The sequence below is a fragment of the Neocloeon triangulifer genome, unplaced genomic scaffold (assembly GCF_031216515.1).
Source record: "Neocloeon triangulifer isolate White Clay Creek 2 clone unplaced genomic scaffold, ASM3121651v1 ptg000003l, whole genome shotgun sequence".
Classification (NCBI taxonomy): domain Eukaryota; kingdom Metazoa; phylum Arthropoda; class Insecta; order Ephemeroptera; family Baetidae; genus Neocloeon; species Neocloeon triangulifer.
Window position 1 is genome coordinate 6643375 of NW_026775546.1, and position 27741 is coordinate 6671115.

Here is a 27741-nt window from a genome sequence, read left to right on the forward strand (position 1 = left end):
AATTTTTTAAATTATTTTAGCGGGATGAAACGAAATGCCACCTGGCAACATGAAGGTGAAATTTGAAGACGTTAATAAAAAAAAATGACTACATCAAAGATTTACAATTTTCTGTGGATTGAATATCATTAGAATTTTTTTTATTTGCAATACTTCTAAATATTTGAGTAAAAAAAAAAAAACATTTATTTATCCCAAAAAGTTTTATTTTCGTGGTTAACAATCAAATAAGTTCAGATTTACGGAAAAAAACTTCTTGCACCTTGATGGATTTACAAGTGGTAATAATATAATATTTCAAGAGTTTTTATTTCAAAGAATAGAAAGTTAACAGCAGAGTTTTATATGAATCACACCAACTCATACTTTCTCTCCTGAACTTGTAGTTTGAAACACCCTCGTGCAAATTAACAAACTCCACCGTGGAAGGACCCAAATTTTTTCATCGTGTATATTGTGTAACAAGTAAGATAATTAATTAAATCAGTGGGCTTTGCTGAGTACAAGAAGCCTAAGAGGTTCTGATGAAGTTTTACTGTAAACTGTTAGCGAGATTTTTGAGTTTATCAGGGTTGGCCCCAGTGAGGGTGTCGACTTTGACCTTGTTCTTGATGAAAATGAAAGTAGGCATGGCACTGATGTTGTACTCAGCAGCCAAGTCTTCACATTCGTCAACGTCAACCTTCAGGACCACCAGGTTGGGATTCTCAGCCAGAGTCTAGGACAGAAAAATTTAGATTAGCTACTAAAAAAAGTAATTGCCAAAATTTTGTTATAATATAAAATAAAACAGAAGTGGGAAAAATAAAAAAAACACTCCCGTTTCTTCCAATATTTACAGAAGTTCTCATCAATACTAGTGTTTTCAAAACATGACGAAATCACCATTATTAGCATTAGTCTTGCTACTTACATTCAAGTGGAAGATTATTTGTTTATAATATTCAACGAGAAAATATAAGAATACCTCCGGAGAAAAAATTTATTGTTGTTAAAAATAAAAAAAGAATAAGTCGTGAGAATTTTTATTGTGTTGCATTCTTTGCTCTTTACGTAATCAAAGAGAGAACTGTTTCATTGTTAAAATGTATGGACTTCAGGACTTAAATTGACGTCAGTGATGCTTGATGGATAATAAGATCAAATTTAAATACTTTTATACTGCTCAAACTCCCTTAACTCAATCAAATATTTTATTTTCCCATATTTAATCATTCAGTTCATCTATCATACTTCCCCGCACCCAATCAGCAAGATATTATTGACAATATTTAAATAATATTTACCAATATTAACACATAAGCTTCAACAAAAAAGACAATATTTGGAATATTCATCATCAAACCATAAAATTTGCTGAAGGGGAAGTTAAATAAAATATCAGAGGTTCAAGGTTCTACATTGCAATGATGAATCATAATTTGATTGTTGTTTTAGCTCTCTTATAGCGTACAAATTTAATAAAATTGTACCCAATTAGAACGCTTTCCTCGAATTTGCTCCCATAAATGATCGCAAATTTTATTATCTAAATACTCTGAATATTAAATTTATTGCCTATTGTTGAAGTTTATAGGTCAATATTGTTGAATATTGACAATAACTTGCTGATTGGGTTGAGCACAGAGGTTTTATTGATATTCCCGATAATTTTGTATTTTCCACAAGGAATAATAGTGTATTTAACTTACAGAATTATTGACTTTTGTTACTTTTTTATAATAATAAAAATTAATAATTATAATTTAAATGTTCATCAAAACGGGGTGTCTAATTAAGTTTAAAATTTACGATATTTGTTGTTGTGTATATAACGGGAAATATTATTTTCCTTGTGCTTAAAAAGGGCGTGTTTGTCTCTGCATACACAAAATACGCACCTCAAGAAGAGGGGCAATCATCTTGCAAGGGCCACACCAAGTTGCGTGAAAATCTACAATGACTAACTTCGAGCCAGCTTCATCCAGCTTCTTATTAAAGTCGCTCTGAAATTCAAAGTTATGATAATAAAATAAAGTCAGATTCACATCATATGAGATAATTAAATTGATTTTATTCATTACATAATCAAGGAAATTATCAACGTCATAGAATAAACAAATGTTATAAAAATGTTTCACGATTGAACACCATGAAATAAAGTCTTACTAGAATTGGAGGTATTAATTAAGCATTAAAAGATTTAAACAGCGGCACTAAAAAATTATGTATGATGTATAAATTATTTTATGGGAATTGGTGAGACCGGATTGATTAGTTTAGGGCGAGAGGGTTGTCAACAATCGATTATTAGTACTGCCTAGCTGCTTTTTGACGCCATAAATAAACAGGTCAAGGAAACTTTGAATATCAATTCTTCTGCAAAAATTGTACCTTGTCGGTAATGTGCTGGGTCATTTTGATGCTTGATGAATGCGCTGATAAGGCTACGAGAGAAGTGACAAGGGCTTGAGCTCTGTTAGAAGAATAAATGATAAATGAATTTGAGTGTCAGGGTCTATCAGAGGCGGAAGCGGCAACTTTGTGGTGGGTTGGGTTGTGTTCTTTTCCCTGTTTGCTGTCGATGAAGTCACCGAAAGTCACGTGATTGTAGACGCCATTAAAAATCCCGTAATCAACCAATAGGACGAGAGAAATCTTGTCTATTTTCTAGTGATGCCAACATGATAAATAATTAAAGATTCTCATTTCAGGCTCTGCAATTTCATTTTTGACCAATGGAATAAAAAATCTGAATATAAAATTAATAATTGTTGTAAGAAATTTAATTTTTTTAAGGAAATTATCTGGAGGATCTGGAGTGTGATTGTGAAAATTAAACATGAAAAATGCCAATGATAACTTTTGTTAGAGATGAATGGTTGGCAACAATGGCAAATGTACAAGGTCGTTGAAATCTATTGTCAAAAATATCTGCACAACTTTTACCCAAATTTTCTCGTATTTCACGCGTGATTCGCACAAAAACCCTTAATAATTTGTTTAACAAGACCGTCCTCATGTGACCGTCGATGATAATTAGCCCGTGAGTATCTCGAGATGCGCTCACTCGGCGGTAAAAGTGCAGACGCACTATTTCCGCATGACATTTCCCAATTTCTTTGTGTGCGCAACATTTGCAAAAGGGTTTGTTTGCTCTGCAGATGATGTCAGGCCTAAAAGATACTCGCTACAACAGCAGCAACTACACTAGCAGAGATAGCAGCTCGGAAACAGACTCGGATGAGGGCAGACGCAGATGCTTCAAGAGCTCTACCTGGTCCAGGTGAGAAGGATCTGAAATCTCACTGAAACATTTCACTCAAGGGCGTTTTGTTCAGGTCCCCCAGACAGCAGCTAGCCAAACTGGAGTACATGCAGTCCGGGAGCGAGGCGGGTGCTGCGGCTTCAAGCACTACCGGCCTATGCTTAAATGATGACAGACTTGTCCTGGTCGTGGATAGCACCAGATTTGTGGTTGACCCTGCCCTCTTCACTGCCCAACCTAATACAATGCTTGGAAGGTGACGATTTGAATTTTTTTTTCTTTTATATTATGTAACAATCAAGGATTAGGTAAGGAGTCTGTAAATTGACGCAGACTCAAGAACATTAATTTTCATGAATCATATCTGTAAAATGTTATCAAGATGCTGGATGGTCAAATAATCATTAAATAGCAAACAAAGCTTTTGTTCTCAACTCTCCTTTTGAGATATCAATCTCAAGGTTTTCCCATTCTAAAATTAATGACACTAGAGAGATATTTTCTAACTAGCTTTATAACCCCATATAAACAGAATCAGTGAATAGAGAATATTATTACATTAAAATTTTTGATGAACCCTTCGCTACAAAAAATATAAAATGTATGTGTCTCATTTGCTTCAGGATGTTCACATCTGGCATAGAGTTTGTGAGGCCTAATGAGCGTGGCGAGTACGAGGTGGCTGAAGGGATGAGTGCCACAGTATTCCGCTCCATCTTAGATTATTACCACCATGGTGTTATTCGCTGCCCGCCAACTGTGTCGGTCCAAGAGCTTCGAGAGGCTTGTGACTACCTCCTTGTTCCATTTGATGCTAGCACTGTGAAATGCCAGAACCTACGTGAGTTTCTACCATGAAAATTAATAATTTAAGATGCTCGATTCCTCAAAATTCAACATCTAGTGTCTTAATCTTGTATTCAAATTTATTTATTTATGTCATTTTTCAGGAGGACTGCTACACGAATTGAGCAACGAAGGTGCCCGAGCTCAAATGGAGAAATTCCTGGAGGAGTTAGTGCTTCCTTTAATGGTTGCTAGTGCCCGCAGAGGTGACAGAGAGTGCCATGTTGTGATTCTCCTCGACGATGATTTTGTTGACTGGGACGAAAAGTTTCCACCACAGATGGGAGAGGAGTATTGTCAGAGTAAGCTGTTACAAATTTTATGGAGAAATACCATATATTTATGTACTTTTTCAGCTGTCAATAGTACTGCCATGTACCGGTTCTTTAAATACATCGAAAATCGAGATGTCGCCAAGCAAGTGTTGAAGGAGAGAGGTTTAAAGAAAATTAGACTGGGAATCGAGGGCTACCCCACCTATAAAGAGAAGGTTTGATTGGAGATAAAATTTGGCTTTTTTGAGTGATCCATATTTTATGTTTAGGTCAAGAGGAGACCGGGTGGAAGATCTGAGGTTATATATAATTACGTTCAGAGACCTTTTATCCACATGAGTTGGGAGAAGGAGGAAGCAAAGAGTAGACATGTTGATTTCCAGGTTAGAAGCAAAAATTTATCAAAACATTTTAATTTGCTAATAAAAAATTGTAATGACTACTTTTGTTGTGCTTATCGTTTGCTACGCGGGAAAATAGCTACAATGTTTTTCATTGCTTAAACATTGTTGTGAGTGGCCATTTGTCCGTGTAACCGACGATATGTCACTACCTTATTGGTTACATTTAAAACATTTTGTTTTGCCCCGAGTGCTTTTTCTAATTATTTTGCAACTCTCCAGTGTGTCAAGTCAAAGTCTGTGACGAACCTTGCGGAGGCCACGGCCGATCCAGCGATTGATCTACCCCCTGCTGCCACGGTTGATGTTGACTTGGTGGCTCCACCGCCACAACAGCAGTTGCTTCTGCAAGATAACGAGGGTGATCCAACCCAAAACCCTGATGCCCCCACATAGAGGTGCGCCTCCATCTCGTTTTTCACTCCTCTGTCATATTTCTTCTGCTCCATCAGTTAGCTTTCATGCAAAGAAGAAAAAGGAAAGCCGAGGCACTAATCAATTATTAAATTGTAAAACGCCGACAAGTGAGAAATGAGATGTGGTTGAGTTATACGCTAGTTTTTTAATTAAGTAAGCAAGTGAGAATTTTAAAATTTTATCATTTGAGAGGACCACATAAAGAGATGATATTTTTACCGTCGTAATAAGAGAAGTCAAAAATTGATTTTTTTTTCAAAATGGCAAGAAATGCCTGCTTTGTGATGCGGAATTAATAGCACAAAATTTGCAGCTTGGTCATATTGAAAACTGGAAAGCACCATTTAAAATTACAATGTCTGCTGTTTTGCCACAACTGCTGACAAAACCGTGCCAAACTTTATATTGATTGTGAATACATAATTCTCCGTGTAAACCGACAAATAATTAAAGAATCTGAAGACCGTGAATCTGCAAACTTGCATCCAGATATGTATGCTTCCTTATTTTATAATCCAATCGCCCTACCAACTGTAATTAACTCGAATAATATTTATGATGGGCTTAATTATTTGTAACCTGATATTGTGAATATTTAAATTGCGTCCCTTGGTGGATTTTTAAAGACACATTAACTATTTGCTAATTAAACGAAAGGGATTTGTCGGTGGTTCAATTAATTTACATGGCCTACTCCAGGATAAAGCAAATTGTTCACTGAAGTTATGAATGTTATTTATTTAAAAACAAAACTTCAAAATCAAGATTAAATTGTTATATAATTTTCCAAAAAAAAAATGTTTAAAGAAAAATCATGAAATTGCGTTCTGTTATTGTAATTGCAAAGAAAATAAAACAAATCAGACATCAGTTTTATCTGCACTTGGATGGTATTTTATTTTATATTTGAGCTTGTCACGCTTTAAAATATCAAGTAGCCGTTGAGAAGCAGTAATAAAATTTTGACGTGGCTGAAGAGAGAAAGAACAACTGAGGCATTCATAGTGCCATCCATCAGCTAGGAAAGGAGTCAATGACCCAGCATTTGGAATGGTGCGCACGTGGAGAGCTGGAATAGAATCCAGAAAACAGCTCTGTGTGCTCACACGAACATAAAAAACTAAGTAATCCAGGAAGTAGAAATTGGACTTGAGAAATGAGAAGCAATATATAAAAGAGCCTACTATCTGAATTAAAATGTTAATATTTATAGAAATCAAAGAAAGTAAATTTTTATAAATTATATTATTGAAATAAGATGTAATATTGCAAAAGTAATTTTTAGAAATAGTTTAAAAAATTCCAGCAATTAAAAGAATATTAATTTTCAAAAATTTAACTTTATATGTGAATATACATTTTTATTTTATAATGTTAATTTTAAGATAAAGTTTTATTACATAATATAGAGAAGCAGGATGTAGTTTTTTTAAGTTCTTTCCTTGTTTCAGGGAGGAAAAATATTTTTTAATAATTTAGATCATAATCGCAGTTGGCCAGCAGCTGTCGAGCTGTCTGCTGCCTTTTGACGTCCTGAGACGGGACGATTTGCAACATGCAGCAATTAAAGAGAGGCGCAATGTATTTATAAATAATTGCAAGCACGCTCGGCAGCTGAGCCTTCGCATTGACATTGCCCAGGTTCGAACTGTCAGCAAATGAGGCAGCTTTTGTTCATGTGTGTCATGTGTGTAGATCCCTCTGCTTCGGTTATTATTTTATATATATTATTTCCCATTGTGTGTTGCCATGCAGCTCGCTCTCGTCGAACGGGAAAATCCATAAAACGGCGCGGTGTGTGCGACTATAGAGAGTCGCTCTTTCTCTCTTCCCCTCATCCAGCCTGCATTATTACATGCAGCACTTTCTCCTTGGAGACATTTCATTGACCCCGCCCGCCTGCCTCTCTCTCGTGCTGTTGCCGTCTGCCTGCTGAGGTCGGTCAATAACCCCGCGCGCTCCGACCGAAGCCAGCCAAAGTACCGCCACACAGGGCTCCATCCATTCCACTCTAGCTTCGTTCGGTGGTGCCGTACGTTGGGCCAAATACATTACGTACATGCACCCGCAGGTGCAGACGGTCGGCTATCGACTCGCTGCGCCACTTTGCCAATTTTCCCTTTCAGCTACTCCTCTCCGTACTGCTATACTGGCCTCTTTTGCCAATTCAATAAAATGATTTTTTTAGCAATCAGCTTAGGTTTTATTGAATTTAAATAAATTATGCAATTTTTTAGAAACTGCTGGATTTATATTTTGTTTGGAATTTTATGAACTTTTTAATAGGATATAAATAAGATATTTTCTATTTTGAATTAAAATTATCGCTTGGTGTGACTACAATCGAAACAAGGATTAAAGTAATTATAGTAAAGTGAATTTTCTGAACTTTTATAATCCTCATTCACTTCAATATTGATATTATTTTGCAACAGTTTAAATTTTTTAGAATTGCTTTTTCTGTGGAACTCCGGCAAAATTATCTAGTACAATTAAAATTAATACCGAAGAAATTTATATAATAATTTTTTCATGAAAATTTATTTTTGACCTTTTTTAAATATTTCTATTATGCTTTGTATCTTGTATAAAAACATAAACAATTATTGTTCTGTTTCAATTATTTTAAAATATTGCTTCACCCTGTTTATATATCAATGAGATTGATGCAGAAAATATAAAAATGCAAAACTTTGAATTTAAAAATGTACTTAATTTTAAAAATTATTCAATAATACTGAAAACTTTTCAAAATTTGATGTAATCATTGTTTAAATTCTTTAGGATACGGCAAATAAATTTTTGTTTTCTGTCAAAGAATATTCACAGAAGCACAAAAAAATAATTTTAGGATTTCATATCCATATATTTGGTAATTATAATTATTTATTCTCCACTCGTTACAAGCATTTTTCATTGAATAGTTAATTACACAAATTATATTTGATTAAATAGTATTATTTTTAATATATTAAAATTATTATTTTTGGTATTGCTGTGTTTTTCAAACTTAATAAATATTATCTACTAGTAAAAGCTTGTTTTTCTCTTCGTAATTTTTCGTTTGAAACAGAGAAACGAAAAAAATCTCTCCGCTCAGAATTCTGAAGTTAAAAATAAATACATAATAGTTTATCGTCATGATTTCTACTAATTATACTTCGCTTCCACAGCGCTCAGCTGGGAGTAATAATGATTTTTTTAAGCACCCCCATTGAATTTAAAATTCATGAAATTTAAGGACAGTCAAAAATAGAATAATGCCGACGTTCTAAAATAAATTATCAGTTGGCCTTGCATGCTGTTTAATTATAAATGAGTAATTAAATATTATTGTAGCTTTTTAATTAAAAGTCAAAATTATGGAATAAATATATTCTTTAAAGGTAAGTGCTAAGTTGATCTCTCTCATAATGCTAGTAAAAAATCTCTAAAAAAATAATTAATTCACGTATATATTTAAATTTATTCAAAATGCACCGTATTTACCACGCCCTGTAGCAAGTTGTAAAATTCCCCCTGCTATGCATTTATGTGATATTTTTCAAATTTCCTGGCCACTTTCATTGTACACGTGCGTGTCTTCTTCCCGTTTCCTAGGTTGGATCGAACGCGGTCGTGCACGCGCGTGGTAACAATAAAATCGCGCCTTTGGCCATCATAGAGAGACCGGCAGAGGCGCTGTCGTCGCCAATTCTGCTGCCGCTCTTCCCGCCTCAACTCCCGCATCGCCTCACCATTTTTTATTTCAGCTTTCAGCACCGGCCTGACATGACGGAAGGCCGCGTCGTCCATAATTCAGCAGGTAGTATCCCTTCAAATTCCTTCCCAATGTCCCTCTTTAGCCCCAGAAGACCCTCAGTTTAAATTTTTCAAAACTCCCTGTCGGCCAGATCTGAAATTCTGCCCGAAATTCCAAAGATTTCGTCGACCTCGTTGTGGCCGACTGGTTTACTGGAACCGGAAGTTATACACTTTCAAATAAAATTCCTTCACAATTTCCTTCAATTTAATTAAATTCTTAATAACTTCAACCAATTTTAATTCAATTTCTTTCAAATGAACTGCGATTTGCTCGAAAAAGTACCGAATTCCTCCGACTTGACACGTGTTGATCAACCCAGTTTTTGCCGAGTTAATTTTGTCCCTCAGGGCCGATCTTTCAACGTTTTTTTGTCCGTGAGCCGCGAAGAGAATCGAGGCCGCCGTGTTTGGCCCGATTCGCCCTAAATTTAGCCGAGGCAACGGCCACTGAGCTTGGTTTTTGCCGCTCGCACGTGGTCGGCCAGTTTTCCGCTAATAATCGCGGCGGCCGCCATTTTTCTCCAGACTGAGAACTTTTATTACTTCGCTCGGCTCGCACCAACTCGTCTTTCTTTCTCTCACTCGCGGCACACATATTTGCACGTCGCAGACTGTTGGGTTGTGTTTCGCAACGCGCCTCTTTTTTTCTTCCACCCAGCATACGTTAGTAGTTATTCTTCGTTCAATAAAACGCGCCCGTCTCGCTTTGCGGTCGATAACGACCAACTGTGCTTCGAACGTGCACTTTCGGAAGGAATTCTAAAAACGCCCTAAATCCTGGTTCGAAATGCATTACAAGTGCTAAAAATTTGCAGTTTCTTGATTATTAAAGTAAAAATTTAAAATGTGCAAATTTATAAAAAAAAGCTATGAATTTATTTTTTGATTTTTTTGAAAAATATTTTATACCATAATGTTTTATATTTTTATAAAAATAACTTCTTAAAATGTAAAAAATTTTAGTTTAATTTTTTTTGAATTCATGTTTTTTCTTCTAATTTTTGGTAAATTCCGGTAAATTCTTAAAATTAAAAATTTGATGCAACGATTAAAAGAGCTTTTCTTTTTTATTATTTTCAAAGGCGACTAAATTGTTAGCAATAAATTCTGAAATTTGTACTTAAGGATTCTAGATTACTTATATTTTTTTCATTTTGATTTTTTTTAACAGTTCCATGGTTCCATCGAAACTAATTGGATGGGAGGAATATGATCTGAAGAGCCGCCACTAATTGTCGGATCTTATAACGCTCATCTTGAAACTGCCCGTCGGAGTTTGTTTCTCGGTGCGCTTTTTCCGGGTTTTCCGCGTCGATCGAGGGTGCAGCCAGGTATATTATACATGGCGGGTAATTTGGATGCAGGACGCCCTTGGCACGCTAGAGAGAATCGGATTCCAGTTGTAAGTCTGGGCAGCGGCGGGGGTGAGCGCAGGAAGAGGGGCAGGCTGCTGTGCCGCAGTACATAGTGAGAGTGCTACACGTGCGCTCGCGAGGGGCTGGGTCGGTCGTTGACCTCTTTCTCGCAGCTAGCAGCGGCGGTTCCTCAGTCGACGCACGGATGCCAAACGCGACGCCAGCAACTCGGCTGAGCTCCCCACTTAGGTGATTATTTGCTCAAATTGACTCAAAATTTAACTAGACTTTTCAAATTTAACTCTATTTTGACCATTGGAATTAATCTCATTGTATTTTTCAATAATTTATACTTCAAAAGTTTGATTCTTTTCTAACCGTTTTTCCTTCTCAGAGTTAACCCTTTTGGTTTTTAAAGGCAGGTGGTGTTTGACTTTGGCTGACTAGTGAATTAATGGATTTTAGTTTTTCTTTCCTCTCTCTTGGCGACGAGAAACACCTGCTCTGCTCTCGGGAGACGAACTGCTTCCTAGTCTTTTTTTACTTCTTTCTTTGTTCGCAGGCTTTTCTGAGGGCATCGACTCCACTCGAAACTCACTTGGACTGATGAAGTAGGCGCTTACCTGCTGCATTCACTGGATTCCGAAAGAAGAATTTGAAATTTTGCTCATTGCCAAGCGTAGGAGGGGGACTAGGGCTCACCCTGATTCAAAAAGTGGCCAGTCTTTTTCTCTCTCCTATGAAGGCAGTGAAAATTCATCACTCATCGTAATTGAAGAAATATGAAAATATAATGTTCAATGATTGTTGAAATAAAATTTAATACGAATAAAGTTCATTTTAATTTAATCAAATTTCCTGATATATACATAGAGTTTGCCCCTGAAGCCTATTAACGCTTTCATTCAAATTAAAAAGTAAAGCTGGCCAGACCGTTCGTTGGCGATAGATTAGCAAACCAACTGGACTTAGTTATTGAGTAATAGGAGCAACTCTTTTTTTATTTCCTTGTTACTGGCGCTGCAAACTGGACACGTGCACGGCCGACACAGGAACTAACTCTGGAGGTCTATATTTTAGTTCCGAGGATCCACGGTAGAGCTCCACAAGTCCAATCAATGTTTCAACAGGAGAATCGATTTTTTTTGGTCGTGGCACTGCATCAAAGCGCACAAGACAGTTTGAAGTTTGAATGTGGATTAACTCATTGAATAAAAAGCAAAATCAACCTTTATATAATAGATTATTTTCATACTCAAATATCTTTTATTTCTTTCCAAAATACATCTTTGGAGCCAACACTTCTGTGAAGAACCTATTTTCCTTTCTTTATAAATGATACTTTTTTTCAAATTTATTTACAAATACTTGTTTTTCCTTAACATATCAACATTCTATTTTGCAGAGCATATTGCATAGACAAGAATACAAAATAGATTGATTCAGTTGACTTTTAACTTGTAATCATTTCATTGAAATAAAAGATCCATGACCAATGTTGCAAAATAAGTGTGTTATTTCTTAACCGACAAAATCGGCTCGGTGTCGGATAAATTGGCATGGAAATTTGTACGAATCAGACAGTGAAGTAGTGTTGTAATGGTTGGCCATTGTCAAACGTTAGAAGATCAAAAAGACATATGGTTTATATTCATGTACTTCAGCAAAGCGCAAAACTTTTCTCATAACACAACCATAGATTTTCAACATGCTCGACTGCAAACACGAAGCGTTCAGCAAACATTGCTGCTGTACAGATAGTGCACCATGCATAGTACATCGTTACATTTAAGAGTAAATTACAGCTTGTGTGTAAATAGTGACCAGTTTTAGCAGCCTACCTCGAAAGGACTTTTTATAGTTGGAGAGAGTAAGTATGTAAAGCTATTTCAATTTCAGGCAAAAAATTTTACGAGGGAATGGAATTTATACTGGTTGCCCATCACCATGTTAACAGTTACGAGGAGTTTTAAAATCTGGTTTAATTTCCAACATTTTGATCACGATCGAAAACTACAGCACACTCTGCTCATTAGAACCTGGCCTTTACTTTTTATACTTTGCCAACTCGGCTTTTAGTTTCTTGTTCTCGCTCTTCAGCTTCTCATTCTCCGTCTTCAAATCAGCATTCTGCGACACACAAAATCAGTTTTTCAAAACAAAATTTCAAACAAAAAATAAAAAGTACCTGTTGCTCCAGAAAACTAGCTCTAACGACAATCTGGTTCTCCTTGGCACGACGAGCGTCCCTGGACCTTTTTGCAGCCATGTTGTTCTTGCGCCTACGTGCCCAGTATCTGTCGTCTTTCAAGTCGTCAGGTACAAACTGCTTGCGCGATTTCTTCACCATGGGCAATGGCTTCAAATCATCATCAGCCAACCTCTTCTTGCGGTAGTCAACATTGGACCTTCGTGTCCTCTTATTTGATGCCGGAGGGTGGTACGAATCATCGGAATCCTCTGAAGAGCAAGCTAAGAATGAGACAAGATGCTGTTATATAACCACATTCATGATTATTTAATCAATATTTATTTAACATTGTTAAATATTGTTTTTTTCCAATTATTTATATGAATTTCTAAGATATAATAATAAATACAAACTCACTTGATGCAGCAGGGGAGGGTGGCTCTGACATTTCCTCATCTTTGATGCTCTGATCATCATTTTCTTGTGCTGCATCTTGCTCTTGCTCTTGTTCACTCGATTTTGAAGAAGAGGATGATTGGCCACCTTAAGGATTCCAGTTCAAAGAATTATAGTTTCATTAATTATTGAATAACTAATTCTCACCTTCTGACTTTGACGGAGACACAGAATCTTGCCTGTTGGGATCGATGCAAGATGAATTCAAAAATTCGTCCAGATCAACATACTGCAAGGGTTAATAAAAAATCAAATAAAAATGTTATTTGTCAAAATACGTAATTATTAAATTTAAAAAAGCCATCAGCAAAAAGATAGCTTCAAATGTGAGAATTTGATAGAAAAAATATGAAAGTTGTCACAAACATTTTTTACCTGGTCACCAAGATTCAGTTCTGCCTCCAGGCCTGACCCTTTGTCCCAGATGTTGGGTCCCAGGAATGCTGCTTGTGCCTCAAAGTTTGACCATTCGTCGCCAGAATCATCCTTGCACTTGTCACCAAATTTGGCTGAAACAAAATTTTTAGTTTTTAAACACCATAAAAATATTTTTTTTGCAACATTTTTTTTTCATAATTGTTCAAATATTCGGGCTCTTTGAGGGAAAATACCATGACTTTGATGGATGGTGTTCACTGAGGGCAAAGGGGTATCCATCATCAGAAGCTGAGCCAACTGATTCAACTGGTGCCTAATATCTGGAATTTCCTCCATTTCCGAACAAATCTGCAAATTGGCGTTTGCGATTGACTCTTTAGATTAAAAAATATAAGTAATAATAGACTCGTCTCTATCAAGTAAAGGAGTTGAATGATTATGTAATCAGCTCATAAATATCGAGCAGCGCACACTCGTTGCTGACAGCGGCAAGAGTGTGTTTGTCAAGCTGATAAACTTTGGGGCCTCCTAGAACATTCACTTGATTATTGGCCCCGCGGGTGAGATATCATTGTTTGCGGCCAAAGACTAATATAATGTCGGGGCGGTCACTGAATACACCTTAAGAATGTTCGATATATTTCCATCAAATATTAACATTACGATTAATTTTTTAATTTAGAATAAAATAAACGGTTAGGAATGTATTGGTAAAAAACGATAGAGTAATATTTACTTTTAATTCAATTATCCACTAAAAAGACGGAAGTGGTTTAAATATGAGTTAATAAAAACTTGCAAATTTGTTGGAAGGCTGGAAATATGAAAATCAAGAGGACGCTCTAAACAGAAGTAGGATCCCGAAGGACAACAAAACAGAGAGTCAACATCTACGAGCGGTTCTGCAAACAAACGGAGGACTCCAAAAAAGTGCCACACAAATTGTGTGTGTTGAACGGAATTGGGCAAAGTTGGTGATATTGAAGTGAAACAGGAGGACGGACGTCGTGTAATCGGGGTGTCACATGACCACCAGAAGAGGGGGGACGAGTGCCGGACACGAATGTGAAATTTTATCCGAAACTTGCAGATCGATTGAATTGCAAAATTCGTTTATAAAGTCAAATTTATTATTTGAAAGTGGAGTCAACTAATGGAAATCAGTAATATTAATAAATCGAGTTAAAAACACAGATTTAAGTGAGCCTGATTTAAAATGAAACACGAAAAGTTGCAAATTAAGAAGTGAGCGCTGGAGTTCTTAACTATAATAATATAGTCTCAAGGGCATCTTGTTAAAGCGACAGATTTTTCCACTTTGGTTCTGCTTTGGTTACAACACAAATCTGGCATAATTAATCCCTCCCCTCAAATCAGAAAAAAATTTAACACTACTTTTTATTTAATTTTACATATATTTTTATTTAAACATTAAATTAAAATATAGTGAAGCTAAATAATTTACTTCTTAAAGTCGCTTAAAATGGAAACTGTGTTTCAGAAAAATAATTGAAAAATTCTTTATTTCTTGATCAATTTCATAGATTTCTTAATAATTAAAAAATATAATTGTAATGAGCATTTTTCCAGTTTATTTAAAAATATTGCTAGGCCTGCATAATATTGATGGAATTTCAGGATCCTGAATAAAGAAATATTATTTTAAAATAAAATTTAAAGGGAATAATGCAAAAAGAAATAATTATTGTCTTTTAAATACGAAAATGAGATGTGTTGAAATTTTTACGTTGTAAAAACAATCTCGACAATTTGCCAAATGACTAACTGAGTCACAGAAAGCACTCTGCGAGAGAGGTGCGGTCTGCAAGCATCTCATTTATACGGTCACGTTGAAAGACACGCTGCTGCCGCCTGAAACGCCACACGGCATAAACACAAGCGCAACGTGTGTGCCAAATCTAGATTTTTGCAACTGATCGAAATGCAAACGCTGTTCTGACGCTTCTTTGGAGTGCTCAGGACAGATGCCAAATATCATAACAAAACTAAGCCGTGATTAAATTTTAAAAATGTGCAGGGAGGCAGTGAAAAATTTTATTGCAATTCTATCCCATTAAATTCGCTGAATTTTGTCGGCACTGTGCTGCATGCGGTAAAAATCAGGAATTAATATTGCATTAATTATTTAACTCACGTAAAAATTACTTATCAGACGTGGTACCCACGGCTTCTTATCGCGGCTTATATTGGAGAGAATATTATCTTTGTTTTAGCGAGTCTCATTTGAAAATTGCAAGGAAAAAATACAAAAATTTGACCATTCTTAATTTTCTCATAATACAATTTTATATCAATTTCATCAATTTAATTTTTTTTTAATTTTCTTTAAAAAAAAAAAATCCTCTAACCGAACTGAAGACATACTTTCAACGAAGATAATCAAGATAGAAATGTATTTGTAGGATATAATTATAATTTACGATCGATAATTTAAATTGGCTTTTACCCTTCAGCCACAAAGGTTAGTTATTAAGTCAACGATTAATGAATTAAAGAGCATAAAATAAAAAGTTTAAATGTTGAAAAGAAAAAAAAATGCGGTTTGAATTTTTAATTTATTTTAAGTTAAAAAAATGCAAAAAAAAACTGCAGTTGAGACTGTTGAGAGGGGGAGGGACAAGGAATTTTATTTATACCCACTTAAGCCAGTTGAGCTTGAAAGGCAAAAATCAACAAATAATTTATCTTCTCGAGAACGAGTTTGGCTTGCTAATCGTTAGCCCACCCAACCATGCTACTTTATTCAAGCATAAAAGCGGTATCGAGCGTCAGAAGTCACGTTGCATGCCACCTGACGTTTGGTCCTGACCAAAGGTACTTTCCAACCTGTGGCCATTTTATTATAAATGCGTCGTTAGCCAACACCGCAGAGACCTAATTACTGAAAGCAGCCGCTTGACGGATAGGCTCAGTTAACATTAAAAATTAGCATTGATTTGGCTTTTTTTTACCAATATTTATAGAAAAGACAGGAGAAATGTCGATTTTCTTGAATTCTTAATTTGGCAAAGCACATAAGCGGATCGAGTTTATTTTATCCTTACAGTTTATAGGTCTTCCATGTTCACGCCCAACGATTGGTTCATTTATAGTAGACAGAAAAGCAGAACTTCGGACTTCTTAAAAACAATTCGATTTAAGCACAAATCTTATTAATCTGATACGTCTTACATCTTTCATGAAGGATATTTTTTACAAAAAAAAAAAAAAAAAAAAATCGGAATAAATTTTTTTTCCAAAATAATTGGCTCTCAGACCTGCATTGCTCATAATTTCATGCAAAGAAAATCAACTATTAAATGAATTAATTTTTAGAAAGTAAGTAGAAAATGTACATTTTCCACAAAATTTAATTTTCATGAAGTTCAAATTACTGCATTTAAATTGTGAAATCCAAACCCTTCAGTTCTCTCGCAGTTTCCATGATTTGGGAAACAACTTAAGTTATTAAGGTCTGTTAAGGTCTTGGAATAAACTGATATTTTTATTCACCAGAATTAACAAAAAAAAAATAATCTTCTAAAGAGCAAATTTAAAAATTTTCAACTATTATTTTCCGAATTGAAGGAGATTTTGATCTGGCGAGAAACAGAGTAAGAGTAAAATTTTGAATAACAGAAACTAAAATATCCAGTTGCAGGTAATTAAAAAATGATCTCCAACATGCTTTCTATTCCTTAAGCAAACGTCAACAATAATTATGCCTTATATTGTTTATGAGGCAATTTTACCGTAAAAGACTTCAATGCAAGCTTTCCATTTTTTTATAATTTTTATATACATCAAACATATCCTGGGTTTTCAAATATTAAGCCTTCTCCCTCTCGGCTAAATACGAAGTTCACTAATCGCGAATAATTTGATAACAATGCAAAGAGACATTGGTTGAGATTTTCCACACGACAAGTCGTTTCAAGGACGCACGCCTCTCGCGTCCAATCAAAAGGCGCAAAATGCAGTTGATCGCCAAAATAAGACCACATCGCATTTTATCGTAAAATGATAAAAAAAAAAAAACAGATCCCGGCAGCAAATAATTGAGCATAGCACGCGCAACTGTCAAGACTGCCGGGACTCTTGAGCGTCGACCGCGATTACATAATCAGGGGGGCTGAAAAAACATGACCTTCTTACCTATGGGCAAAATCGCGTCCTCCAAAATCAAGCTGATACTTTCGTCCACGGGCGAATCTAACGTCAGATCGACACTGCTGCTCATTTCGGATGCGTTCCTGCGATTTAAGTCCGTTGACAGCCGAAGAATTGCTTGAAAATTGCGAAAATTACAACCCTTGTAATGTAGGCAGCTGGCCGAGAAAAGTTATTATTTTCGATAAATGGCGATGCGCTCCCTCTGTCGGGCGTTGTTGCAGCGAATAGGAACAAAAAACATGGCCGCGGTCGTGTTTTGATTGGCTGCTGCCAACAGAAGCGCCAAAAGTTTGAAATGTTCGAGTCCGTCCGAAATTTCTAGAACTCACAGAGCAAAATTGATTTTTGGGAAAATGCGCAGAATTGAACGCAATTCACGCTGCGGAGGCTATTAAATGCATGTACCAGTATATCAACTGCTACATACAGAGCTCAAAATTTATTTATTATTTTTAATAGTTCCATAATTCCAATTTTAATTTATTTTATATTGAATTAAATGGGCCTTCTATTTACTTAATATATTATTTGCTGCATTTTCATTTCAATTATCATTCCTTCTTTACTAATTACATAAAATATAAATAAAACATGTGTAACTTCTTTAAATTAATTTTTATTCTTCATAGCACGTAATGATAATATGAGGAAAAATCTACTTCCAATTAATTTTTTGTTCTTGATCATTATTCATTTCTTTCAAAAAAATTTAAAGCTGAAAAATTTTCATAATTTCGCATGCATACATCTTTCATGGAATGTCAACATACAATACATCACACAGACGATTCGCAGTTAATAGTGTAAATTGTCTGCGTGTTCTTAAAAATAGGGTGCTTCGACTTGGACGCAGTCATGGCAGTGCCTCGTTTTGCATTTTCCAGATACTTTCTCACAAAAAATCGGTTGTGATCGTGAGCTTCAGGATGCACAAGAAATTCTTCGATCTGAGAATATTTGATTAATTTACTTTTTTGAACATCTTTTTTTAATGTTCTTACTTTCATCCAGCAGCATTCAGTAATTTCTTGATTGCATTGCTGAATGGGTTGGTCCTCCACCATAGGGGATAAGTGCACAATTATGTAAATGTCTGAGCATCCAAATTGGGAGGCATGGTGATGTCGTAAGGCAACAATGGAGTTAAATTCGGTCAAAATGCCAGTCTCCTCGAATACTTCTCTTATCGCAGCGCTGCCCATATCTTCACCTAATCACATTTTTTTTTGTTAGAAAAAAAATAATAAAAAATGCGTCCTAAACAAATAATTTTTATAAAATTGCTTTAAAAAATATAAATAATTAACAAGCAAGAAAATTATTAATTCAATATTTCAATACTAATAAATTATTTTCAGGATTATTTAACACCAAAGCATAATTTAATTACCATTACGTTATTGAACTTACCAGATTCTAAAAATCCACCTGGTAGTTTCCAACTAGGAGTTTGCCAAAATCGCTCTTTAACCACCAAGAGTCGATTTTTTGAATCTACAACAAGACCTCCGACACCTACCATGGTGTGAGCATAGCTTGGTATATTGCAAGGTTCATTTTTTGGTAGCCAGCGGCACATCGTCACTGCTTCCGGCTTAGCGTGATGAAAACAAAATTCATGCTGTAAAAATTCAGATTCGAATTAGATTCACTGCAAGGTGAAGAAAAAGAAATAAAACGTGTTAGGTATGCAACCTGCACTGCTTGATTGGAAAGCAGGTTGCATAAATCAAAATATTTAAGGCGATTAAAAAATTAAATTAATTTACCTGAGCCAAAATTGGTACCCAGTCAGCATTTTTCAAAGCTACCTGGAACCAAACTCCTCGAATTTCTCTTTGTTCTATCCAAAAATTTAACGAAGCTGGAAAAAAATGAAGTAAGTCAAGATATTTTCTAATATATTATTTAATTGCATCAAACCTTTCAGTTTTTCAGTAAAGCTCTCAGTGCTCTGGCAAATCTCCTTAGTGGAATCGATAGTGATGCCATTGTACCTATCTAACTGGCCTTGAAATATGATGGAAGTGTTTTGAGCCATCCTGTAAAATCATGATCATATTTTTAATTAAGGTGCAAAATAAATTGTAGTGAACAAGCCTTAATGTGCAGAATAAATTGAGCCGAGTTGTGCTTGAGAAGAAGGCTTTCCTAATTAAGTGAGCAGTTCCTAAAACAAAATTAAATTTTTGTATTGAATAGATAAAAAATAACCACTGATTTTAAGAATCATCTTAAGGCTACTTTTATAGCTATATGCAAACTTAGGGTTCTAAATTCTAAATAATTTAAAATAATCAATATGAAACAAAATTTCTATAGCTTTAAAGCTTAATTCAATACAACCAAACAGAAAATTAGCAGTGATTAGCAGGTTGAAACTTACGATGGGATTGCAAAGTTTCTAAGTTACCGAGCAAAAGCCGCACTGGCAGCTGAAGGTGCATTAATTCGATAATTGGATTACATGGATTCGGCCATTGACACACTGCGGCTTTTTCAATTGATTAACCTCTCTCAAAAGGCAACAAAACACTCGCAACTGAATAGTCAGCCCGCACTGACTTACGCATTAGCGCTATTCTTGAACAGAGAGAGAGAGAGAAGCCCGAGCAGCTGGTGCTCGAGTGTTGTGAAATCGATCAGCAGCACCGCGAGCAGTTCAAAAATTTGCTCGGCAAAGAGGCCTGCACGAGGGCAACCCCGATTAGAGTCAAATGCTGAAATACTAAGTAATTTGGTGACTAAAATATTTATTTAATATAAACCAATATAAACTAAGGAAAAATTATTAATAAATAAATATTTCCTCTTCTTTTGAGTAAAATTAAAATATTAATAGTAAGAATAATAGGTGTATATAATAATAGATTTAATTCAATTAAATAATATAATATTAAATTTTTATAATATTTATTAATAAATGAAATGTTTTTATTTTTGACAGTTAATTAAATAAAATTAATAAATTTGGTAATAAATAAAATAAATTATTTATTACCATGAGCGATAAAAGAAGTATTTCAATAGAAACCTTGAAGCATAATTTTTTTGTAATTAATTAACAATTTTCCTTTTCTTTCAATCTTATAAAAATAGCTTAGGAAAATATTATTTTTGCTAGTTCAGTGAATTTGCAGTTATAACATTGTGCTGCCTCTGGTGTTTGGAATCGGAACGGGAGAAGGCAGGTGTTCCCTATACGAAAATGCGCTCGAACGCCACACGTGCCGTTCACTGCTTAGCAACACGCGGGAGCCTGCATTGCATGGGAACTGCGACTCATCTTTTTGTGCCAAAGAACCTCATTTCCCGCAAAGCCGGCAGAAAATTGACTCTCGACGAAAGACAAGACTTATACTGATAGTTAGTCGCGAACTCGATACTCATTGAATTCACAATCCTGTAATCAACAGGATGTTTCCAAAGCCAGTTTCTATATTTTTTCGGAGAACAGCGGAATTCGTAATTTTATTGCTGACACGTGCCTGAGAAATTTCAAGGAGAATTTTTAATACGACGCTAGCGTGACCTGACCCATAATGGGAGCGGTCGGGGAAAAGAATTGTATTCACCTGCAGTCCTGGAGAATGAGATTTAATTACAATTTTTTTTCTAAATATACAATTTAGAGTCCATTTAAAGAATGAGCTATTATTCGTTGCTATAGGAAAAATGCAGCTGAAAATTTATGGCTGAGAGAAAAATATTTAATCAAATTGAAATTCAATTAGGAAAATTAATGAAGTCAAAATGTAAGACGGAAGTGTAATTTATAAAAAAAAAATTAAGCAATTATTTAACTGGGTCTTGTTAATTCAACCTACCAGATGGTTAAAGAATAAAAAACAATTTATTCAAGATTTTGGAAAACAATTTAAAAAAAAAAAAAAAAAAAAAAAACTCGAACTATAGAATATCAATAGAAGATTAATTTTGATGTATTCTTGTAAAAAAATAAATTGATTTCTAACACAATTTTTCTAAAAATTAAATTTAATTAATTTCTTTGGTAAATGAAGTTTATTTTTATATATTTTCCAGCCAGTGCCTTTGTTAGATATTCTGTACTAGTTTGTAAAAATAATATTACAATTCCACCCTTCGGAGGCCCACTCCAATAGCCAAATTATACGTGCGTAGATTTTTTTTCGCTCGCAATCTTAAGGGTTAAAGCGAATTGAATTCACATCAAGTTCAAGAGCAGTCCATTACCCTCTCACAAGAGGGTCGGTCCGAAATGAAACTCGGACGGAATAAAACCTCTGACATGCGCTAAGTAGCATTTGAAGAGAGAGTTGCGCCGAGAGAAGAAGAAGAACGAGCCTGCAAATAAATTACGGGGATGAGTGCCAATGAGGGCCCCACGGAAACTGTCTTATTACCACCGGAGGGGTCATAAAACTTTGGGTGCAACATCTGCCGTACTGGTTAGAGCCACCCTTTCTTTCTCTCTTTCTTTATTTCTTTCCGATTCGCTTTTTGCCGAACGAGACCACAATGCGCGCTCTACGCGTCCACTCTATTTGCATTAACAAATTATAACCCTTTCTGCCTGCGACTAATTCCTGTCTGCTTCTCACAATTCATCAAACTGTCATATTCGTCGAGTCCTGAAGAAGAATAATAATTCCGGGGGGAAGAATATCACACATGTCAAAACAGAGAGAATTTTTTGCGCCGTGGTCAAGCTTCGTCTTGTTGCGGCGTCTTGTGTAAGAGTCGCGTGCCACCTGCCTCTTTTTCACTCGCCTTTATCTCTCAGGTATACACAGAAAAATATAATATAATGATTCTCTCGCAGAGCGGCAGAGACTTAAGAAAATTACCCAAAGCGTCTTCGGCGGCAGCTGCCGCTATTTTTTTCTCTCTTGAGTCAAAAGATGCGGCGCGCGTGTTTTGTAAGACGACGCACGCTGGCCTACGAGCGTCCCTCCCTGGCTAAATTCGCCGCCGCTTTTTGTTGTCCTGTGCGCGTACGCGCGGCTGTCCTCCTCGAAGAAAACCCTCAGGGATAATAGCGACGCGCAATAAAAGTGGTGGTGCACCTTTTGATATCAAAAGCTGGCAACCACCCATTTAAAGTTTAAAATTCCAAGACGTAAGCGTGCGGCTGCCGCGCTTGTTTGTTTACCTTTCGATTCAGACCCGCACCTGGACGTAGGAAAATATTTCCTTGATAATTTCTTTCCGTGGAATTACGTTTCTTTTAAAAATTTTTATTTTTATAAAATTACACATTTAATGATTAACAAGTAGAGGGTTGAAAGGTCTGATTGTTAGTTAGAACCAGGATTGAACAATATATAATAAACCCTAATATTTTCCCCTTTAACAGTAATTTTAAAGAGTAATCCAGCACAAAATTATGCCTTTAATATAAATAGCCAATTGAAAATTTGTAAAACACAACTGAGTGAGGTTTAATCATTTTCTGAATTGCTGAATGAAGTAAAGAGAGTACGAAAATTTATAGCCCAGACGCAAATATTCTTTGAAATTATCAGACATTTAAAATACTTTTTTGCGGCAGGATATTTGATTTTTCTCAACTCTATTACCAAAAACATGGAAATGAAGTGAAAAATGAAACACAAAAATTTCTTTATAAGATTAATCTCTTTAAAAGCATAATTTTAAAATAAAAGTTTTAACCATCCATTCTTTGCACCACTGAATTATACCTACATTCAGACATTTTAAATCATTTTTTTGCATTACATATTGAAAATTTAGACTTTTAAACCCGTTCATAAAATTTTTATGATTATTTAATAGAACCTCTTAAACTCCACATTTACAAAATTTTTGTCGGCAAAAACATATTTTATATTGAAAGTCTCAATCAGCAATGCAATATAACAATAATAGCTGAGCTAAGGACGCTTCATTATTTTGCTTGCGAATGATATAAACTTTTTTTTTGTCGCATCTGCAGGTGAACTTGTACTCTTATTAAAGTTATTACGCAGAGTTTTATAAATTCGCAGGCAAACGATGCATGTTTCCTCAGCCAAAAAATTGTTCGGGGAAAAGTGCGCGTTTCCTTATGCTCGTCAGCGAATTTCACGTTGTGCTCAACACATTAATTGCACCTGCTGACTTTTAATTTTTGCAGGGAGTGCCACCGTTCACGAACAATTGTTACAACGAACTCTAAATTTTTTAGTTGTAAAGTCATATTGAATAAAAAAAAATGAGAAATTTACTAAATTTCGAAGCATTTAAAAAAAAGAATGGATATTTATTAAATTTTCAAAACGCTACTTGATTTAATTTACTCACTTCCTAATTTTATAAGAAAAAATAATTTAAAAAAAATATGATGATAAAGTTCAATTATAGAGAAATCTGTATAAAGGGCATATTCTTGCCAAATTTCCTGGAACTCTGATATGACCTTTTTGAAAAATCGTATTAAAGAGGAAACAAAAATAAAGTTTTATATTTATTTGTATTTTTTAATGTTGAAAATTATCTATGCATTAATGAATTTATTTCCTGATAAAACAGGATCTAGACTGCGTTTTTTTTTCACATTTAAATTTAACTTAATTAATATTTAATAATTTGATGAAAAAAAATCTTGTAAGCAGGCGCAGTCATTAATCATTATTAACCACTAATCTCCCTAACGACAAAAGCGGCCGCATTAGCGCTAATTTCATTATCTGTGGGCGCGATCGCACAAACTTTCTGAAAGTCGCAGAAGCCGAGGCGGAAAACTCGGCAGAAGTCAAAGTAAACAAGAGTCGAAGCATCATTTCCTGTGTTATTATTTTGATTGCCCGCTCGCTCCACCTGAGCCGAGCGCTGAACTCGCATGACAACAATAATAAAAAGCACGTGGTTAGCGGAATAATGTGAAAATGACGCAACCAAACAAACGCGCGCGCCATGTGCTTGGCGCGAACGCCTTATTCTTATATTATTCCAACTCAAGGGGTTAAGGGCGTAATTACGGCGGCCGCAGATGTCTTCAGCGACTGACCTCATCTGGACTCTCGCGCGCAGGCCTTATGCTCCTCGCGTCCGTAATTAAGCACGCAAGGTGTTTCTTTTTTCCCAGCAGCGAGCGCAAGGTGCGCGACACCAATGGCCCATCGCGGCTACCATCAGATTGTCGGCGCCGATACCTTAACTTTTTTTCCTAATCCTTCCTCGAGTTGCAGCCCCGAAGCGTTTTAACTCGCAGCCCGCACACGATTTGCATTCGAGGCGCATAAAATATGCATTTTACGACTTTGGGCTCCGGGCATTAATATACACATCGCCCTCCACTGGGCCGATGTTTGCCCATCGCTTGGCGTGAAAAAGAGAGAAAATTGTCTGTTAATTCTTCATCACCATCTTAATGATCGATCTGCTGTATGAAAAACACCCCTGAAGGTGCCATAAGTATTTATGATTTGTTTGGATTTCGTCAAAAAATAAAAATAAACAACACAATCAGAACATTCTATAGATCAATATTTCAGATATAATTTTTTGTTGAGAAATCCTTTTTTCCCAATTTATCCATATTATAGACAAAATTATTTGAAATTCCCGATGAAAGTTAATTTTAAAAAAATGTACTTTTTGCATAACAATAATAAAATGTAATTTTGTGAAGGCGCTGATGCCATTCTGATGTCATTAATAGATTTAAAAAAAAATTATGATTTTTAAATTAAATTGTTGTGTTTATTTTTCATCCACTTTATGAAATTTTAATTATCACCAGTTTTTATATCGCTTTTGGTTTACAACAAACTCCTACAAGTTAAGACTTGTTCACAATACTTTCCTGAGCATTATAAATTGCGTATTCACAATGAGCGCCCGCTTATCAGCATCGAGCCGTCGCAAGTAAAATGCAAAATTAATTCCCTCTTTCCTCCCTGATTCACTGACGCAGTCCATCTGCCTCTGTGCGCGGATGATGGCGAACAACTGCTGTTTTTAAAAAGTGAAAATTTATTCACACGCTATGGGCTGCCGACAACCGTGCTTTGGTTTCGGGACTTTGACAGTCAGGGCCAGGCTTAAATGTTTCGATCAAAGATTAGAGCTTAAAAAACAAGAACAAGGCGTTGAATCGAATCTCGCATAAAAATTTATGCATATGTATTAATTCTATATATTACTAAACAATTGTAAGAGTCTTGAATTGCACTAGGTTTTGAGAAAAAAAAAATATTACGAAAAATAGATATAGATATATTTTTGCTTCATTTTTGAGAATTTTTTCTTCCAATTTAAATTTTACTGCAATAAAATAATTTAAATTAAATTCCTATACTCATTTCCCATTCCATCTTTAAAAAATCATTTTAGTATCAAAGGGAGTCATCTATTTATTTACTATTCATTTGACGACACTCGTTCCATTCACTTCCAATTAGTTTCCCATGCACAAAGTAATCATTGGCAAGCAATTGCCCGTTTTGATGGTGCCATAAAGCCGGCGTCTGTCTGCTCGAGCGACACGTCACTCGCCGGTGAAGAGGGTGAAATTATGCGGTTAAATCACCATTCAGTCGCGCGAGGCCGGCTCGCGGACCTGAATGCCTTTTGGCAGCGACACCCTTGGCGCGCCGAACAGGGCCATTACATCGTCTCATTATGTACTTTTATTGCGCCGAGTCTCGTTTTATAGGCAAGGAACATGTCCGAAATTGAGACTGCAAGAGACTTTACTACTGACAGTTGCAATCCATAAAAGTATACATATAAGAGAAACATTATTTGAATGCACCTCTGGCTGCTCGTCTTCCTTCTTTATATGTCTCTCCTCTGCATCCCTTTATTAAAAAACGGGAAAATCTTACCCCCTGCGGAGTGATTTCTCCCCCACCCCTCCTCCGTTGTTCTGGGGATGTGGATGCATGGCTGCAGGGATGAATACATACGCGTCGGATTTTCTTTCCGTGTATCCGACTCCCAAAAGAGGCCAAAGATCACGACGCGAGCACAAAAAAGAGCCGAAGCTGATTTACCCCCCTGGCTTGGCTGGCAGCATTAAAGCGCGCCAGCTGTTAAATGAAGAAGAAGAAAAATGTATATAATAATTTGTGATGCACTTTTTCGCCGTACAATTGACTAAATAACATTATTTGATTTGAATTGAGATGTTTGATAGGAACAAGGAAAATAAAATTTTCACGTTTTCGATTTGTGAGTGAGCGATGCAGGAAAAAGGAGTTGGATGCTTTCCTCGACTCATTTCATTGGACGGATGGAAAACCGCAAAACTCCTTATCTCGGCAGTCAAGGGTTTTCCTGCTGGACCAGATAACTCAACTTTGTTCAATTATTATCTGAATATGTGGCTCAAATTATATTTTTTAGGCATACTAAAATTCAGAAATGATTAAGTGCTCTAAAAACACAAATCATTTCCGGGCTAATGAGATGCAGCACTGATTTGACGTAATCGTCTCGGCATCTAGATAAATTACAAGGCGGCCTTAATGCGAGCTCAAAATCACTTGTAAGTTATGTAAATAGTATTCAGTGCTAAAATAATTATTGCTCCGCTGCTCTCAACGGGCCATTTCCACGACGGAAGACAAAAAGCATCGAGTGGCGGCTCGCTGACTCGAACCAGCATTTAACCACCTGTTGTCTTACGTATAATTCACAATGGAAACAATAACACTAAAAAGTGCCAAAAAGGTAACTATTTTGTTCCAACTTCAGCAAGATCAAGTAAAAATATATAGATATAGTAAAAAATAAATATTTAATAATATAAAAATTAAAAAGTAGAAGAAAATATTCATAAAATTCCTACTAATAAATTAATATAAAAATTTTTTAAGTTTTGTCGAACACAAATAAGTTTTTTTTCTAATAAAAATGATTTATTGATTCATTTAAAAAAATGTTTCGCTAATGACTGTAAAATAACATATAAATTAACAAAAGTTGTAAAAACTATAAAAAAATAGCTGTAACTGAAGTGAAATTTTTATTTCCTCTTAAGCAATTAAGACATTTTTTGCTATGCTAATTAAATTAAAATTAAGAATCAATACTTTAGCAGACATTTATTATCTTCAATTGAACAGCACAAGCATGCAGGAAAAAGATTTTTTTTTAAATTTAAAAATTTGTTTTCTCAGAAATATAACTTCTTAGATTAATTTGAAAATAATCAAGATGTTTTTCTGTGTTGAAATAAATAACATTGAAAATAACTTGAATTTTTATT

The 27741-nt window shown here is 35.4% G+C and overlaps 4 protein-coding genes and 1 long non-coding RNA gene across 11 annotated transcripts; 2 read left to right on the forward strand and 3 right to left on the reverse strand.

Annotated features, from left to right (window-relative positions):
* Positions 1-184: 184 nt before the first annotated feature.
* On the reverse strand, positions 185-2559 carry LOC132192395 (thioredoxin-2-like). Its single transcript, XM_059612345.1, has 3 exons — positions 2374-2559; positions 1881-1985; positions 185-718 (listed from the first exon to the last, which is right to left on the reverse strand). The coding sequence occupies exons 1-3, from the start codon at positions 2395-2397 to the stop codon at positions 533-535; spliced, it is 315 nt and encodes a 104-aa protein (XP_059468328.1). The 5' UTR covers positions 2398-2559; the 3' UTR covers positions 185-532.
* A 310-nt stretch (positions 2560-2869) lies between these two features.
* On the forward strand, positions 2870-5984 carry LOC132205699 (BTB/POZ domain-containing protein 10). The gene is made up of 8 exons (XM_059634948.1): positions 2870-3025; positions 3144-3265; positions 3321-3503; positions 3871-4088; positions 4198-4395; positions 4450-4583; positions 4638-4751; positions 4992-5984. Exons 2-8 carry the CDS (start codon positions 3144-3146, stop codon positions 5163-5165), a joined length of 1143 nt encoding a protein of 380 aa, XP_059490931.1. The 5' UTR covers positions 2870-3025; the 3' UTR covers positions 5166-5984.
* Positions 5985-8908: 2924 nt separating this feature from the next.
* Positions 8909-11103, forward strand: LOC132192919 (uncharacterized). The gene is made up of 3 exons (XR_009441381.1): positions 8909-8991; positions 10162-10594; positions 10908-11103. It is a non-coding gene; the product is annotated as an uncharacterized LOC132192919 (long non-coding RNA).
* A 466-nt stretch (positions 11104-11569) lies between these two features.
* LOC132192913 (thyrotroph embryonic factor-like) lies at positions 11570-17734 on the reverse strand. 4 transcript variants are annotated; one of them, XM_059613137.1, is made up of 7 exons: positions 14170-14351; positions 13604-13718; positions 13368-13501; positions 13140-13221; positions 12954-13079; positions 12534-12805; positions 11570-12475 (listed from the first exon to the last, which is right to left on the reverse strand). In XM_059613137.1, the coding sequence occupies exons 2-7, from the start codon at positions 13704-13706 to the stop codon at positions 12392-12394; spliced, it is 801 nt and encodes a 266-aa protein (XP_059469120.1). In that variant the 5' UTR covers positions 13707-13718; positions 14170-14351; the 3' UTR covers positions 11570-12391. The 4 variants fall into 4 exon arrangements, with proteins under 4 accessions (XP_059469120.1, XP_059469118.1, XP_059469119.1 ...); XM_059613135.1 differs by having other exon boundaries at positions 12534-12817; positions 14170-14349; XM_059613136.1 differs by lacking the exon at positions 14170-14351 and adding an exon at positions 13777-13891 and having other exon boundaries at positions 12534-12817.
* Positions 17735-18143: 409 nt separating this feature from the next.
* LOC132192388 (nucleoside diphosphate-linked moiety X motif 6) lies at positions 18144-26637 on the reverse strand. Of its 4 annotated transcripts, none has more exons than XM_059612333.1 (7): positions 26357-26637; positions 19644-19713; positions 19467-19585; positions 19313-19407; positions 18954-19164; positions 18545-18753; positions 18144-18490 (listed from the first exon to the last, which is right to left on the reverse strand). In XM_059612333.1, exons 1-7 carry the CDS (start codon positions 26433-26435, stop codon positions 18320-18322), a joined length of 954 nt encoding a protein of 317 aa, XP_059468316.1. In that variant the 5' UTR covers positions 26436-26637; the 3' UTR covers positions 18144-18319. The 4 variants fall into 4 exon arrangements, with proteins under 4 accessions (XP_059468316.1, XP_059468318.1, XP_059468317.1 ...); XM_059612335.1 differs by lacking the exon at positions 26357-26637 and adding an exon at positions 19957-20149; XM_059612334.1 differs by lacking the exon at positions 26357-26637 and adding an exon at positions 19930-20149.
* Positions 26638-27741: the final 1104 nt, after the last annotated feature.